Source organism: Maniola jurtina, chromosome 18 (assembly GCF_905333055.1).
Source record: "Maniola jurtina chromosome 18, ilManJurt1.1, whole genome shotgun sequence".
NCBI lineage: Eukaryota > Metazoa > Arthropoda > Insecta > Lepidoptera > Nymphalidae > Maniola > Maniola jurtina.
The window spans coordinates 10,176,682-10,195,755 of NC_060046.1; the positions used below are offsets into that span (position 1 = coordinate 10,176,682).

At 36.5% G+C, this 19,074-nt stretch overlaps 1 protein-coding gene and 1 long non-coding RNA gene across 2 annotated transcripts in view; one reads left to right on the forward strand and one right to left on the reverse strand.

Moving 5' to 3' along the window:
- Window positions 1–19,074, reverse strand: part of LOC123874496 (tumor necrosis factor, alpha-induced protein 8-like protein 2 A) — a 41,775-nt gene that overhangs the window by 13,368 nt on the left and 9,333 nt on the right. The window contains exon 2 of the mRNA XM_045919886.1: window positions 7,014–7,079. Within this exon, the coding sequence (XP_045775842.1) occupies window positions 7,014–7,026 (13 nt within the window). The 5' untranslated portion in view covers window positions 7,027–7,079. The remainder of the gene's footprint in view (window positions 1–7,013; window positions 7,080–19,074) is intronic.
- On the forward strand, window positions 1,145–18,054 carry LOC123874498. Its single transcript, XR_006797937.1, has 3 exons — window positions 1,145–1,197; window positions 2,194–2,198; window positions 17,980–18,054. It is a non-coding gene; the product is annotated as an uncharacterized LOC123874498 (long non-coding RNA).

Below are 19,074 nucleotides of genomic sequence, written 5' to 3' on the forward strand. Positions count from 1 at the left end.
ATTACCTGGAATATATATTTTGAACTAACTAAGAAATATGCGGTAAATTCATGGAAATACAATATACAGTAAGTATACTAGGTACAATAGTTACTTACAATAGTTACTTTTTAATACCTACCTAAACCAACCAGAAAAGCGTTTCGCCGTATTATTTTTAACAACTCAATCATACAGAAAGAATTCGATACACATAGGTATCTGTTAGAAAACCACAAGCAACGTATTTATGTGTTTAGAACTAGAAGTCTAGTCTAGATTTAGGATTTTAAAAATTCCTTAGGAATTCTTTTACATATTTTTCGAGTTGAAAAGTAGCTCTGTCACTCTCTACGATAACAATGCAAAAGCCTCAATAGCTCAACGGTTATAGGAGCGGACTGAAATCTGAAAGGTTGGCGGTTCAAACCCCACCTGTTGCACTATTGTCGTACCCACTCCTAGCACAAGCTTAAGGCTTAGTTGGAGGGGAAAGGGGAAATTCTTTAAAAAAAAAAGGAATGCAATAATCACATCGATCCGTTGCTCCGTTGCAACGTGATTGAAGGACAAACCAACAAACTTATAACCCAACAAACAAACACATTAACATTTAATTTTATAATATGGGTAGCGATCTTCGGTAGGGACTCAATAAGCTTTGAAAGTCAGTAACCTCCTTAGTGCATCTAAGCGGCGACACAATTCTCCAACAATGCTGTGTCCAATTAACTCGAGATGTATATCGGTTACGCGGGCGGGGACAAGTTAAACTCCATTAACTGATACGTCTTTATGCAATACGGTTTTATTTGAAGTAGTTTCTGAGAAGAAATATTAGACAAGAAGGAGAAAAATAAATATATGGGTAGGTACTGGATAATTCCCTTGTCTTTGTCCGCAAGGATTTAAGTTATTAAAATACATCCCACGGGAACTCTTTGATTTTCCGGGACAAAATTTCCGTCCATCGCCGGGACGCAGGCTATCTCTGTGGGTGTTTTTTGTCATATTCGGTTTAACGATGGTCCGTCAAAACTCAAAATGTAACAGATAGACAGACAGACATTCGCATTAGTAAAATTAGTAGGTATGGGTATCGTCATCACCATGATCAATCTATCATCGGCCTATTAGCATGGTTCTCTTCACAAATTAGCGGTATGCGGATTGGCAAACTTCACACACCTTTGACAACATTATGGAGAACTCTCAGTAGTGCAAGTTTCTTCATGATGTTTCTTCGCAGTTAAAGCAAGTGATATTTAATTGCTTAAAAGCATATTACCTATATACTTCTTACGTACCTAACTTCGTAAAACGCACAAATGTTAGTATGGATACTGGGTAGTGGTAAATTTAGAGCAGTACCTAGAATATAGTTGGATTAAACAAAGGACAATTGTTAAAAGTCCCAAATTGTCCAGCTTGCTCGGTTGTTGACCCCTGCTTTAATTAAGACAAGCGGGGACTGAGCTCCTAATTATGATTTTAACATTTTTTGTGAATATAAAATATTGCAATTTTTAGGGTTCCGTACCTCAAAAGGAAAAACGGAACCCTTATAGGATTACTTTGTTGTCTGTCTGTCAAGAAACCTATAGGGTATTTCCCGTTGTCCTAGAACCATGAAATTTGGCAGGTAGGTAGGTCTTATAGCACAAATACAGGAATAAATCTGAAAACCGCAAATTTGTGGTTACATCATTTAAAAAAAATTAAAAGTGTTTCAATTTTCAAACTAAGATAACTATACCAAGTGGGGTATCATAATATGAAAGGGTATAAAAGGGGATTATTTACTTACAAATATCCAGCTAACAAGTAGGTATAGTAGGTATAAAATGGCACTAGAAAACTAAACCGAAAGCACCGTCTCTCCACATAACATTTCAATGTTCTCTCATCTCCCTACTCAAGATTCGATTCCCACACTAATCTTCTGCCGCTAGAACATAATAGGATACTCACGTATAACTTGCTAATCCGGTTAGAACAAGTAACCCTAGAAACTGGAACATGTCGTATCCTTGACACGGTCGACCTGCTTTGTTACATTACCTACACGTTCATATCCTAAGAACTCTTGCCTACTAAGTGTGGGAAATTTAACAATGACATTGTCAAGAAAAAAATTACTCTGGAGAGACCTAAAAGTAAGAGTAATATGAGTGATGAGTGACAAATGATAGTTGGAGCGCGCCTACCTAATAGATGCCGTTTCAATCTTCTTTTTAACCCCCGACCCAAAAAGTTGGGTGTTATAAGTTTGACGTGTGTATCTGTGTATCTGTCTGTGACATCGTAGCGCCTAAACGAATGAACCGATTTTAATTTAGTTTTTTTTCGTTTGAGAGGTGGCTTGATCGAGAGTGTTCTTAGCTATAATCCAAGAAAATCGGTTCAGCCATTTGAAAGTTATCAGCTCTTTTCTAGTTACTGTAACCTTCACTTGTCGAGGGTGTTTTAAATTTTAATTTACACTTGTAAATAGATGCCGATACGCGTGGGTAATTGCCACCATACAACAAAGCTGTTATGCCAAACGATTTAGCATTTCGTAATGATACTGCATAGACACCTGTAAGGGCTTAATAATAAATACCACATATCTTTCAGGTTGCTCGTTACATCTAACAGCCGAAATTAATAGTAAATAGCCGATGCCCGCAACTTCGCCCGCGTGGATTTAGGTTTTTCGAAATCCCGTGGGAACTCTTTGATTTTCCGGGATAAAAAGTAGCCTATGTGCTAATCCAGGATATTATCTATCTCCATTCCCAGCCAGATCCGTCGAGTAGTTTTTGCATGAAGGTGTAACAAACATACACACACACATACACACAAACTTTCGCCTTAATAATATTTGTATAATAATAATCAACCTATTCGTAATCTGTTGATAAGTTTATTGTTGTTAAAAAGACCATTCAATTTTTTACAAATAGCAACGATCGATAGATGATGCAATTGATTACTTACCTAACAATGTCAGCTGCTAGGCTATATTAGTATCATCACTTACCATCAGGTGAGGTCGCAGTCAATGCCTAAATTATCGTCGAATAGAAAAGCGTATTTAAAAAACCACAAAATACCATATGTGTACATATAACAATATCTAGTTTCCAATCTTTAGCGCAGGTGATGACTGATGTCCCACGGTTTTAACACTTTCCCATAACCGAGATACATATAAAACATGTTTTTGCGCTTCCGACTTTTATAACTTGTTTCATTTGGAGGATTTCACGACTTCTTTGGACTAGATGACGTCTTCATGTTGTTTTAATAGGTAGGTAGAGAATTATGTAAGGAGATCCCTCCTAGGCTACTATTAATCCCGGAAAAACAAAAGAGTTTGTACAGAGTACGGGAATAAAAAAAAACCTTACTCGACGCGGTTGAATTCGCAGGCTAAATTAATAAAGATCATTGGCCCATAAACCACACAATAGGAACAAGTAATATTCCCAACCCAGAGCCCTTTCGAATTATGTTCAAGTTAACAGGGACTTTTAGATATATACGATACGACGAATTTCTTCATAAAAGCTTTGGATGCCTTGTTCGTATGTTGTCATTGGAACAGAATTTTCCAATTCCCTCAGATATTGGACCAAATTTTTGGCTACTTCCGATTGTCCAATTGAGTTTAAATTTTACACACGTTTGGTTTGGAGGCCAATAAATGATTATGGTACCATTAGTCCGATGATGGTGATGTGAAGTGAACATTGGCCATTGATGGCATATAGATGACAGTCGAATTTGGACTCATTAAAGTGACAGGTCTAATCATATTGCTCTCCATTTTATATGCTTTATGCGAAAAATGACAGCATACAATTTAGACCTATAAATAACAGAATTAGCCACGTTGAAGCGTTACGAACGTTGAGCAGCTCTGAATTTAGTTCGATAGTCAATAAATAAACCGATATCGTATCGCAGTCGTAACATCTACTTAGTCGTATAGTGTAAATAGAGTGCCGAATATCGAAAGTTCACTGTCAACGACCCTCGATGAAATTAAGTCGCGAAACCCGACACGCCTGTTAAATTTTTGATACACCGAGCCCGGTGGTGAAGAATCTGTAGCTGGATGTAACATATTTTATTTATTACCCGACTACGGCAAAACCAAAAGGAAGTATAACTACTAACTATCACAGCTTCTTAAATTAGTATAGAAGAACCTAATAAGTACCTAGTAGGTATACTAATGAGAGTGGCTTGCATAGGGTGTAAAGACTGGGTAGGCATTTTTTTTTTTATTCAAAGAATATTAGCCATGTTAAATGACTAATATTCCCCTTTCCTCTCCAACTAAGCGTCAGGCTTGTGCTAGGAGTAGGTACGACAATAGTGCAACGGGCGGGGTTTGAACCGTCGACCTTTCGGTTTTCAGTCCACTCTTTTACCGGTTGAGCTATTGAGGCTCTAAATGCATTTAGGTAGGAGCAACTTTTTTAACCTGGCAGGTCATAATGAAAAGAAGCATTGAGTTATGATAAGCAGTGCTTTTATGCCTCTATGACCTTTACGCAGCTATAATTGACAGTTCCACCGGGCGCTTCTAAAATCAATGGTTCCACCTCACATGTCGTGTCCCGATTTCCGGCGGTCAAGGCGTGGGTAGGTGCGGCCTTGACGCTCAGCTTTGCATGGTGTTACTTTACTTATGACTTGGCGTGATACCGTGACCTAGCGATTTCCCGGTAGGCACATCACCCCGGTAACCCCCGGTACCGGTAGGCCCGGTAGGTAGGTATCACAGAATAAAATTATAATAGTACTACGTAACTATACTTACTTACCTACTATATCATTTACCTATATCACACTAACATTATAAAGGCGAAAGTTTGAGTGTATGTTTGTTACTCTTTCACGCAAAAACTACAGGACAGGTTTGGCTGAAATTTGGAACAACGGAGATAGATTATACCCTAGATTAAACTATGGTCTACTTTTTATCCCAGAAAATTAAAGAGTTCCTACGGGATATTAAAATGCCTAAATCCACGCGGACCAAGTCGCGGGCATCAGCTAGTTTGGAATATAAACGTATTATAACTTCTTTGGAACACAATTCAACGTGTCATAATCGGTTTTATAATTCGTCTTTAGCTAGGACGTTCAGCTTTGGAGGGGAAAGAGAAATTAATCATGTTACATGGTTAACCTTTTTCTTAACGTTCGTCCCGGCTTAGGCCAGGGTCACTTTCCTTCTCAGTCACTTTTATATTACACGGTCTTATTGCATCCTTCATTCAACGACCGTTGGCACTTGGCAGTTGGCACGTACATCGGCTTGTGATTTGTTTTTTACACACAAAACACAAATTCACTGTTTCTTTAGCCAGTCTCCCCATCGTTGATCAGCAAAGGGCATAACATTCGTTCACTCTTGTCTTGACAGTAAAGCTATGGTTTCCTCCAACAGCGGTGCCGTTTTTAAACGGACGCAATAAGATGATTGCAAAAAGACGGCCGTAAACATGTGGAGTGTTCGAGACTGCATTAAACCGTTTTATTACGGTGAACAGACCACAAAATACGTGTTAATGGTTGAAAATGGACGAACTTGATTTAGCGTTACTCGTATATTTGGAAGATGAACAATCATCAGAAGACGAAAATAGTCTAGTCTTTATATTTTACATTATATAGCACATCATGAACCCGCACAAAATCAATTAAAGTTTCATCATCCTCGCTGGTCCAGTTGATGAAACTCATTTTGAACAATAAATATTTTAAAATGGCACGCAAATTAATATTACGCTTGAAAATACCTTCACCGCTACGAAAAAAACGTTGACAGACACTTCGACATCGACAAGACGGCCGTCATGCAAATGGCGGTACCGCTTTTTGACGTTACGGTGTCAATTACCGTTATCTAGGAAACCGCGCCATATTGTTTACATAGACAACGTTCTAGTGACGTCATTCACCGCTGTATTATGGCCGCTACATGATGGCACCGCTTTTGGAGGAAACCAGAGCTTAAATTATAATCTCCCTCTAGCGAATTTTGCATGCGGCAATATACGTGCAAGGCGTTTCTTTGCGAATTTTTTTAAATCCGTCCATCTAGTTAGGGAATAACCACGTGGACTTGCCATCTGTGAGGTGCAGTAGTTTAAGAATATATTGTTAGCCTGTAAGTATTAGTAATAAAGGGGATTCGAGTAAGACATATCGTGTTTGTATTCTACCAGCAATCTACATACATTTGACCTTGTACCATGAGGTGATCGATTGTACCACTCTTCTTCGTAATGTACCCAAAAAAAACTTCAGAATTCGCGTTAATAATCGTGAAAAAAACGTAATCAACTTATGATACTAAACTAAGTAACATTACGTGACATACATTCAATTTCAGTTCACGTTACAACGCCATTCTTTTTTCTATCGCCTCGCCAAAACGTGGCTTCGAAATTGCTTCTCCCTTCACGGATGATAAAAAGCGAAGAAAACGTGCCACTTGTTTTTCACGAACATCGTAAAAAGAGGTTAAATACCTAGAAGCTCCTACAACGATGCTATTGCAAAATGTTTTAATTAGTTTGTTTTCAACTACGTTTTTCATAACTGACTGAGTTTAATTGCAATTAAAGTTGTCCTATCATGCTGCAGTTGTTCTAATTTAAAACTACACGACTGTTCTCTTCTTCCATATTTTATTTGTGAAATATTTTGATGATATTATTATTTATTGATTAAAAATACCTGAGGAGACATTATAGAATACAGTTGCCCAATTCGTCTCCCCGGGCATTAAAACAAAAACAAACGACGTGATTGAAGGACAAAACAACAAATAACACACACTTTCGCATTTATGATATGAAACAAGATAAAAGAGCGAGTGATTTTTTGTGCAACATTTTAAAGATGCTTTATCAAAGATATGTATTATATACCTATATTATTACGTACCTATACGTTGCCTACTTAAGAAAAAAACACAAATAAAATAAAATAAAATAAAATAATAATAAATGAAATAAAAAACTTACAAGTGGCTACCATGAAGGAAATTAAAAAAAACTCGTCGCTAAAACAACTGGCCTAATGAGCAGCGCCTGTAAACAAAAGAAACGAACAAAATAAAACAAAAGAAAAATAAAAAAAACATAAGTAGATAATTCAAATAAAATATATTAGTAATTAGTAAAACACAAAAAAAAAACAATAAAATAAACTAATATTATTATTACATTATTTTTACTTTTTCTACTAACGGTATGTGTATCAAGGACACATACCGTTAGTAGAAAAAGTAAAAATCAAGTATTATGAATTTGGGTCACTAAGCAAAATATAATATCCCTCTAACTTGACCCAAGAAAGCAAGAACTAGGGGCCATAGGCTAAGAATATAATCTAGGTCTAGACTGGTATACAAATAAATCTTAAAGGATTGTAAAGTAAATTTAGTTTGACGGAGAATTAATTGGAATGGAATGGAATAGGGATAAATTCATTATTTAATACACACTATACTATATAAAAACATTTTGAATTTGAATTTAAATTAATGCCCGCGACTTCATCCATATGGCTTTAGGTTTTTTAATCCCGTGACAACTTTTTGATTGATTAGATTCGTTTCCGGGATAAAAAGGAGCCTGCGTCCGTCTCCGGGATGTAAACTATCCCTACTGGGCCGTGAAAAGACAGCTGGGACAGAATGACACACTTTCGCAAAGGCATTTCTGCTAGATGCATTTCGCATTAATATTAGATGATTCCCGAGACCCACCGCCTGGATTTGGGTTCTAAAAATCCTATGGGAACTAAACTTTCCGAGATACAAAACTATGACCTTCTCCGGGATGTAAGCTATCTCTGATCTTTCGTCAAGAAAAGCTGGCGGATAGACGGACAGACCCACTTTCACATTTAATATTAGTATGGATTAAGCTGGTGTTAATTCAACTTAAACTAGTCGGTAAACAAATCACAAAAGATTGTAGATAATCGAGGAAGACGTTATTCAAATAGCTGCAAGTTGGAAACAACAAAGTTTGTTAGGCTTCGTAACATTGTATCTAGGTATATTGCGTATGATTTACGAAACTACGCCTTAAGCCTTAGGTACTTACACGGTTTCGATTTTACTAACCAACACCCTCAGGCTTGACTGAATCTTGGGAAACTATTACATACATTTATATCCGCATTGTGACGTACGTCTGAACGGCTTTGGGCCTTATTCGTCTGTAGATTTCCTCATAAAAAGGGCGTATAGGTTTTGTGGTTTTGGCTATATAGCGTCTACTTTCTGTCTCCGATTCAGATGGTCCAAAACTCGATCACTTGTTTTAACGGTGAAAGAAAAATCGTGAGGAAACCTGCGTGTTTCAGAGCTTCCCATAATATTCACATAGGTCATTCACAATACTTTTATTCTGAGAGAGACCTGTGCTCAGTAGTGGGCCGGCGATAGGTTGCGATGTTTAATATGATGATAGTGTTTACGGTGTATCGGTCTAAATAGGGTAAGTAATATTTTTATCTTTCACTATAAATACTTTTTTATTTTTATAAAACGCAAGTTCGAACTAGCTTGTAGCTAAAATTTATTGATTGGTAAGAAATATTTTCACTATGAGGACTAACCAGGAGACACCAGGTAGTTAAATACTACACCAAAGCCCAACGCTCCAGCACAACTTAATAAATTGTACGTATATATATCGTATCTGGTAACTATTGCTAAAAAGCTTCAATATTTTTAAGCGGCTGCCCCAGAGTTTTCGTCATTAGAAATAGAAAGATTTTATTCAAATAAATATTAACAAATGATTTTGAATCCTGAATTACTATGATTTACTTTTCTATTTAACTTATTTTGTAAGCATTCAAATTGAATGAAATCAAAATATTTTTTACTCAATTAAACTTTTACAAGTACTTTTGAATCGTCAAATGCATTTACTTAACTGGTTGGGAATGCCTGCATTGCATTTGCAATAGCAGGATAAAATTACCAGCTCTATGCTTTGTATTTCGTGCTAATAAGCTGCACTAAAAAGCTATTTATAAGATATCACTATTATAATATGGACTGACACCCGCTTTGAAGCTGGGAAGTGTGAACGCGTTCACACATGTGGCGTAAGGATCTCCTCTTTTTACCGCATCCGGGCGAACGTAGATAAAAGGGTATAAATAGGTGTTATATTATACGAGGAAATAGCCTGATCTGTGGCCTGATGTCGCCTTTATGCATGTACTAGCCGATGCCCGCAACTTCGCCCGCGTGGATTTAGGTTTTTCGAAATCCCGTGGGAACTCTTTGATTTTCCGGGATAAAAAGTAGCCTATATGCTAATCCAGCATATTATCTATCTCCACTCCAAATTCAGCCAAATCCGTCTGCTAGTTATTGCGTGAAGGAGTAATACATACACACAAACTTTCGCCTTTATAAAATTAGTGTGACAGTGTGATTCAATACTTTCGCACCAATTTTTAGGGTTCCGTACTTATAGGGTGCTAACGGGACCAAATTACTAAGCCTTCGTTGTCCGTCCATCCATCTGTCTGTCAGCACAGTGTATCTCATGAATCGTAATAAGTAGAGAGTTCACATTTTCAGATTGTATATTTCTGTTGCCGCTATATTCTGAAGAATAACATCTAATTTGCAAAACCCAAGTTCACATAAAGAAACCTGCATAAAATCTCGAGAAATTTTGCCAGCAAGGTGTCAAAGTTAAAACATCTTCAGAATACATACAATTTAGTGTAGTAACTTTAACAAGTATCATAATAACTTCATAATAATGATCTTAAACAACACTTTAATAGCGCCATAAGCAATATAAACGAGTCTAATGTTCTCTAAGGAACAGTTAACGGTCTGCTAATTAGGCAATACGACTACTTGACTACCTCTTGTAACCTTCAAGACGAGTTGTAGTTCTAAAGGGCTAGCTGATACTAATGGCATCCTCTGACAGGTTTGATTGTGAGTACCGAAACCATTGTCATATGGTGCATGTGCTGACCAATCCGTCTTACATATAGTTTTAGGATCAAAGATAAATAGTTTTAAGATTACTAACATTTATACAGAATCCTTGACTACTCCATTCCTCTAGAATCCGTCTACCAGACGTTGCCTTCACGTGTCGGCAACGCGATTTGTGTGACCAAGTCTTCAAGCCCACATAGACCTCGGTCAAATAAGTATTGCAAGATCATTTTCCGATTTTCGTTACCTACCTACTCCCTTTTTAAGATTTTGTAATTTGTATTAAAACAAGTAACCATTAAAACTATTGAGCTGTAAAGTTGATAATCGTGAGTCCCAGGTCAACTATTTATGTGAAGATAATCGTTGTTGTAAAAAAGGTTCCGCTCAAAACTGCCTTGCTCTCAACACATACCTAGTTTTTAAGACGTTCATTTGTCGCAAAGAACGTACAACTCGTACATCCAAATTATTGTGTGAAGTGGACATGACGATACATTCAACAGAGAAATGTTAACTCTATTTTATAGACAGCAGAGTCGAATTTCCATAGTTGCTTGCTTTACAACAAAATGCAGACGCACGTCGTTTTCCGCCTAATTTATTATAAGGGCCGTCACAGATAAGTAGTCTTTTTGTGCTAGGGATAGAAAGGCAGGAACGTGTAGGGGAACTATTTTTAGTTCTTACAACACAATATTGCAGACTTTTATAGCGCAAAGCGCGATAATAATAAAATTACGATATATAAAAAAAATATTATCCAACTTAGGTAATGGATGTTAAGTATGGATTATATAATCAATACTAAAACATATTAAAGCTGAAATTGTGTCTGTTTGTGACTTCTTGGCAGAAATATTTCGGTATTTTAGTGTTTAAACCATAGACCTACGATTTTTCGCTTCGTCGTGAGAGATTTCCATTATTAATCCATTAAGAACTAGTCAGGCTAACGTCAACTAAACACGTGATTATAGCCGGATTCTTATATAATACTAGCTGAAGCCCGCGACTTCGTCCGCGTCGATTTACGTTTATCAAAATCCCGCGGGAACTCTTTGATTTTCCGGGATAAAAAGTAGCCTATGTGTTAATCCAGGGTATAATCTATCTCTCAAATTTCAGTCAAATCCGTCCAGTAGTTTTTGCGTGATTGAGTAACAAACATCCAAACATGCACACTTTCACATTATAATATTACGAGTATATTAGGATCTATAATATTATATACTTAGAATAATTTTGTCCCGGGAAAATAAACCTATTTTTGTAGATGTAAAGAAAGCTAATATGTATATTTAAAGGAAGTAAATACTGAACCATGAGGTATTTAACTCTATTTTATCGATAAAAATCGCATTTCAGTCACTCGGCTGTTCCCGCCCGCCCTAGACTTGTGGAAATTTTATAAAAATCTATAGTTTCCGGTAGCCGACTCTTCGTGCCAAGATGCCTATAATCACGGCATAAAATATTAAATGAGAGCTCTTCGATTTTCCGGGCACTAAGTTACCTATCCCCACATTGTTATTCCTGTATCCTTTAAAATTGGTTAAGCTGATGGGCCATGAAAGGCAACAGAGACATAATTTCACATAATACAAGATTTAAGTTTTTATTAACTTACTTTGTTATCGATCGGATTGTTTGTTTTATTATTAAAGTCTACTTTCATATGAAACATGACCACGATGACCTAAAAACCATTATCAAGCATCAACCCTCGCAAGAAATAAATGTAGCAAGTATGCCCGTTGATATGTTAGGGCAGATGGAGTGCTTTGTAAACAGGCAAACAGCTAAAGTGCATTGTGAAAATGTTTATCGTTTGCTAAGGTGTGTGTATGTATATTCATCAGTATGTTTTGCACTCAGAAGAAAATGTATGTTGATACTGCATGAAATCGATTACTTAGGATCTTGCTCAATTGTATCCTATATTATATACTATATTAGGTACTAGCTGTGCCCGCGACTTCGTTCGCGTGGAATAGTGACTTTTCGGGCAGCATATACTCTGTCTGTACGTTAAAAATGTTCGCCGTGATTCTTTAAATTGACATAACTTTTTTATTTATGAACCGATTGACATGAAATAAACACTAAATGTTAAGTGAAGCTTACTACAATATATTAGTGAAAACCGTATCTAAATCGAATAAGCCGTTTCTGATATTAGCGTGCACAAACACACAGACAAATAGACAAAAAAAAAATTAATTACAATTTCGGGTTCGGCATCGATATAATAACAACCCCTGCTACTTTTTTTTTATATATTTCCATTGTACAGAACAGACACCACTTTTCTACAATTTTATTATATGTATAGATTATACCTACTTACAGAATCGAACGTACCCCAAACATGCAAAAAGCATTGATGCTTACTACTGCGCTATTTTATTTAATTCGCGCTTTAGAACGTTATTTGTAAAATAAAAAATCGGTCAAGTGTCGGATTCGCTTCGTACCATCGTTGATCATAGGTATAAGAAATAACACTTTTTAATTTTCTTAATTTTATGGTTTTTTATTTGTTGTTATAGCATTAATAGAACTAAGTACACATTCTGTGATAATTTTAACACTCTACCTAAATAGACCCTACCTACAACTTTTAACAAATAGCACCGTTGCCTAGCAACTTGTCAACAGATTACAGATAGAATTGATTATATTAATTTTGGTGGATAATTGTTTAGAAATTGTGTACAACTGAATGAGCCTGAATAACTGAATTAACTGCAATTAAAATACTTAGGAGTTTTTCCAGTTTTCCGAATTCTCTAAATCTACGCCCTGCATCACTAGGATTACACACACCAGTAGGTAAGTAATTAAAACATAAATATTTTACACTTCTGTATTTTATAAGTTATCTCGTGACTGCAGTTTGACCAGTTCTGAGAATAAATGCCTTCAGCCGGGGATTATAACTCCATGAGTCATTAAGAGAGGATAAAAATACACTGATGCAACGCAGGTGCCTTGTTTAGTACATTTGGTCATAATATTATTTGAATTTTGAAAGGTTCAACGTTAAGGGCAATATCCTGATTAAAAATCGCCAGAAACAACACGAGTCCACATTATTTTTGTAAGACAAAATATCCTTAGTTACAAGCAAATTGGTGGTCTACATAATAGGCTAACTAGACATTGTAACAGGCTTCTGACTCCTACGCTCCGCCTCAGGAAGGTCCAAAATTCATTTTGTGGGAATGGGTATAATCTTTTAGAAGTTCAATCCGCGACCAATTTTGGACCAATTGTGTAAATGATAAAAAAGCGTAGATTTGACCTGCAGCTCGCTCCAGCAATGCGCGAGCCTTCAGTTACTTTTATACATGGCAAACTATTGTATTATATCAAATCTTTAAAAAGAGCAACCGCCGAGTTTCTTGCTGGTTCTTCACGGTAGGAAAGGCATTCCGAACCAGTGGTAGATGCACTGGATGCTTCAAAAGTACTTGTAAAAGGTTAATTAAATAAAAATATTTTGAATTTTTTTTTTGGAGTATTAGCTACACATTTTGAGATCTCACTTGCCGTTGTAGCTCTTGTGTCAACTGTCATGTAAAAAGTATGAGTTTAGTCCATAATTTAAAGATTAACCCTGAACCGCTGATCATTAATTCTCCCTGTGTTGGTGCCAATACGCAGATAAACTTTTAGCTTTTATAAAATAAGGAAGGTCTGGCACGCACTGGCTCTTAGTCTACTACAACCCACAAACGGTAATCGATAGGTACTTTTAATTAATGTTTTAATAATACATGATTAGTTGCACGTGCGTGAGAATATTCAATTTCTTGGCTGTCTCACTGTTCCGCTGACTGGGTTTAGATGCACTTGCTTATGCCTTTAGTAAATATTTACTTATTTAAAACCTGATTAGCATTGCACTCAGCGGTAATAAGAACTATAAAAACATAGTTTTAATATTTTCCATTTCCATACTAATTAATATTACATCCTTATACATATAAATGCGAAAGTGTGGATTTCTGTCTGTCTGTTAACTTTTCATAGTCTATACGTTTAATGTGGTAGAGACAACATAGCCTACCTGTAGGTATGTTAGTCTCCGGTAGCGAGACGCAAGCTATGTCTCTATCAAATTTTATAAAAAACGGGTAATGGATATTATGAATTAGTTTGGATTTATTTAAAGAAAGCGAAACAACCCGGCCAAGTGCGAGTCAGACTCGCGCACCGAGGGTCCCGTATTACAAAAGAAGTAAAGCGGGAATCACTTTTTTTAACGATACGCAAAACTAAGTTTGTTTGTGAAGGTTTATAATTGTTATTATCAAATTAAACTATATGGGTATTATTTAAAGCATTGGTTTTATTTTTCCTGTAAAATAGACATAAACTTCTATCGACCATGATTTTTGACGTGCGGGTTTGCGGGGTGTCCCCCGCCTCATACCCCGATTGCCATCTCGATATGTCGCGTATTATACACTTAATTCATTCTACTGAATCTTAAATTAAAGGCGTAAAAGCGCGCTGCTCGCAGCATTAGTGCAAAATCTTGTTTAACAACTTTGTGACGAGTAAACTTGTTAAGTCACTTTAGATGTTTGAAGTTTTAAGTGGTATTTAAGTATTTTACCTGCTGTGTCTTTTGCACTATGTAAATAAGTAGGTAGGTACAACGCGCCGGTATGTAGAGTAAAGATTTAAAGATTTTCTTTTCAGTTTAGTTCGACTCAATTAAACTATGCCTTTTAAGGCACATAAATAATACATAACACACACATACACAAATAAATATATACATAAATAATATAAATAATAACATGCATAAATAATAATCTACTCTTACCTACCTATACATAAGGGTTTTCTGGATGCCTTAACTAGTTATTGTTTTTTTTATGAGTTAGCTCTTTAGCACACACACTTCCCTTAAAACAGAGGTGCCTACCTAATTAGATGCACAGTTCACACACAAATTTACACAAAAACACTTTTTTGCGACAAATTAACATAAAAGTAGGCTGGTGCCTAAGTAGACACGGAAAGCAAGTTATTGTTAACTTCCTGATGTCCGCGACTTCGTCCGCGTGAATTTAGATTTTTAAATCCAGTGGGAACTCATTGATTTTCCGAGATATAAAGTAGCCTACGGCACTCCTCAGGTCTTTAACTGTATATGTGTAAAAAATCACGCCAATCGTTGCTCCGTTTTGCGACGTGATTGAAGTTCATCAACCAATAAAGCAATAAACACACTTTCACATTTTATAATACGTAATATGGGTAGTGATACTCCAACGTTCCGAATTGTACTGAAATGTTTATAAAATTGACTAAACTGTAAGGAAACCGTAAGCTCTTCCTAATATTACTAACAACGGAAGTTCAGCATGATACATACTATGACATGCCCAATGATATCATTATAATATCTATAACACAGCGAGATTATCTAATTGAAGCGTACAAACGTAATATCATGATTCATGATAATGTATTGAACGAGACAGGCGAATATAATTTCACAAAACTTTCGAGACGAGTAAAACCGTGGGACTTTATTTACAATAAGTTGAAGACGTTATGACTGATATTATAGTCGTTTAGAAGTGAACTTGTGTCTACGAATTTTCCACTGTTGATTTTGTTTTTGCTACCTTACAACATTATGTGTCTGCAAATTATTGAGGTTTTTAAAAATCCCGTAGGAATTCTTTATACATATACGAAAAAAGTACCCTTGATGATTTCCTGTATAATCCCCTACCTGCTTGCGTTAAATTCCGTTAAAATCGGCTTAACTGTTTTAAAGATTTTTCCCGGGGAATAGACAAATGAAAAGCGAAATAGTCATTTGTAGGGAGTTTAAAAAAAATAGAGAGAGTTCTAATTTCAACTCCCATGTCGTCAGTATCTATAACACAATTTTTTCAGCATAACAAATATTCCATGTCTCATAAAATTAATCCTCTCAAACTTTTTGGGGTTTGGCAAAAGCTATTACAGTCTGTATATACTTGTGTACACAATATACCCCAGTATAAGCCCGCACTTTCTAAGAACTCACACTTGCTCGTACCAACCTGTACATAATAGAAGGTAAACCAAATAATTAGGGTCTGGACAAATCATATTATGTGCGACGGCGAAACGTGTCATACAATAGGGACTGTATGAAACACATCAGGAGCGCACAAGGCCCGTTATCCACCTTAGCGGAGAGGACAAGAGATGTGTTCAGTCGACCAATCAGATTCATAATAAATGACGTGAAAAAATCATCTCGTCATCTTTTAAAGTCTGATTGGTGGATTATATGCATTTCCTCTCTGCTCCGCTTAGGTAGAAATCGGGCCTAACGGTAGCAGCCCGGTTTGTACACGCTTCTCACGCCTTCATACAGTTTCATGTATCACACTTCACACTAATATTATAAAGGAGAAAGTTTGTATGTGTGTGTGTGTGTGTGTGTGTGTGTGTTTGTTACTCCTTCAAGCAAAAACTACTAGACGGATTGGGCTGAAATTTAGAATGGAGATAGATTATACCCTGGATTAGCACATAGGCTACTTTTTATCCTGGAAAATCAAAGAGTTCCCACGGGAATTTTAAAAAACCTACATCCACGCGAACGAAGTCGCGGGTATCAGCTAGTATTGTATGTAATAAATGGGTGTGCCTGCTTGCCTGCTATTAACACTGCGTTAAACATTGCATATTTCAGGCTCCAAAACCAGACATAAATGGCAACGGTAGGAATTTGACAGGGATACATCATTTCATAGTCCAAAAGCAAATAGTTAATAGTTACTTTCATTTTTTTATTTATTTCAATATGGCGTTTAGTAGGGGCCATATTATTATTTTTTACTACCTTGATATCATTGCCGCCACGTGTTACCCCTGCCGTCGCGCGTCGTATCTGTCCAAACCTTTATGGCAAAGCCGTGGTTTTTCCATCGCTATGACAACATGTTGGTAAACTCAACATTAATTAAGTCGGCCACCCTCCGTTTCGTGACTATAGCCAGCTTACCGACGAACTGTTTTATCGATGTAACTTTAGAGTTTGAATTTATTATGTCTGCAACACAGACTTACCTAGGTGTACACTATAGGTACTAACATGCAGGCTACCTATTCGAGAATAGCCTAGAGTTTAGTCTAGACAAAGCTTCTCGTGGAACTAATTTAATATACGAGTACATAATAATAGCTGATATTCTCATTCTAACAGGAAACCCGTGCTCAGTAGTGAACCGGCAATGGGTTGATCATTATTATACACGTAAATATCGTATCCATGGTTGTAACATGCCGAATTCCATCAATTAGTATCAAATCAAGGCAACTGTAACATAACGGCATGCAGCCGGTGGAGCCGGTTAATTGATTATACTGCCTAATGGAGGTTTGGCAAATTGGCTTTTATGTCGCACTGGCATTCAACAACACAAACCAGTTATGTAGATACACCTATATACCTACGATAGATCGTACATTTTGACTTTTGACAAGTTAGTGTAAATTAAAAATTTATAACACCCCCGACAAGTGAAGGTTACAGTAACTAGAAGAGAGCTGATAATTTTCAAACGGCTAAACCAATTTTCTTGAATTATAGCTAAGAACACTCTCGATCAAGCCGCCTTTCAAACAAAAAAAAAACTAAATTAATATCGGTTCATTAGTTTAGGAGCTACGATGCCACAGACAGATACACAGATACACATGTCAAACTTATAACACCCCTCTTTTTGGGTCGGGGGTAAAAAGGTTGTACACTAAATTGACTATCGATCGTGTGCTACCTTTGAAATAAAGTCAGAATATTTTCATTAAGGATATCTAGGCAAAGCCCAGGTAGCCCATCATCATGGTCAGCCCATCAGCTCATTACTGAGCACGGGTCTTCTAAATGAGAAAGGTTTGGTCATAGTCCTACACGCTGCCAAAGTGCGGCTTGGCAGACTTCACACTCCTTTGAGAAGTCTCAGGCATGGAAGTTTTCCTCACGATGTTTTCCTTCACCGTTAAATCCAGTGATATTTAAAAGCTTAAAACGCGTAAAACTCCGAATAATCAGAAGTGCGTGCCCGGGATGTAACTCCCGATCTCCCAAATAGAAGGAAGACGTCCTAACCACTAAGCTATCACGGCTAAAGCATATAGACCTAGAAACCATTTGCCTAAAATCTTATCTTCAAAGACTACTCATGAGAAAGAAAATTCGACTATTACGTTGTGTCCATAGAAAGAAAGTTTTCTTTGTTTAGGTATTCTAACTGAGGAGAAGAATAAAAGCAGATTCTTTATGCGTTTCTTTAATACATCTATCTAGTTACTTGTTATGTACGTACACAAAAACGTTCTCTTCCTACGTAAATACCAACGTCAATTATACATAGCGAGTGATTGTTGAATTGACCGCGCATGATTCATTCACTTGAATCATTATACCGGTTTCCTTGTAAAGACGATGTTTGGCTTAGCGACCGACACCGTCAGTTACTGGATTGAATCTAGATTTTAGGTAGGTACGTTATAATATAACCGTTATAAACTGACATATTTCTTGTAAAATTAGCAAAAACCAACCAATTCCATACTGTCTATTTCTCCTGTAACTAACTTGTTTCTGGGGTTAGAGTAGTACGGAAAACATAGGCGGTTTGTGATTGGCTGGTCATTCAAAAGGTTGCTTACTGACTTTTTGTTTTTGTCATTTGTATGGGATTATATAACAAAGGGAGCCCTATATTAACTTCTCTCCGTGGATAAAGTATAGTTATTTCAAAAAGTGACAAAATAATATGTAGTGTGACACAGCTCTAATGTTTCATTTTTGTTATATCTTCGTTAAGGTATGCATTTTTGTTATGCACTTCATTTTTGTTTCATTTTTGTGACTTAAGGCAAAAATTTTGAAAAACCCTTGTACCTGTCATACTGTGTCCTTTGGTAACTTACCATGATTAATTGATTTTATATAGAGATACAGTATAGAAAATCTATATTAATTAATAAGCTCCGTATTTAAGTAGGTAACCGTGATCAACAAACTGCGTAAGGTAATGAATTTAATTTCAATACTCCGGACG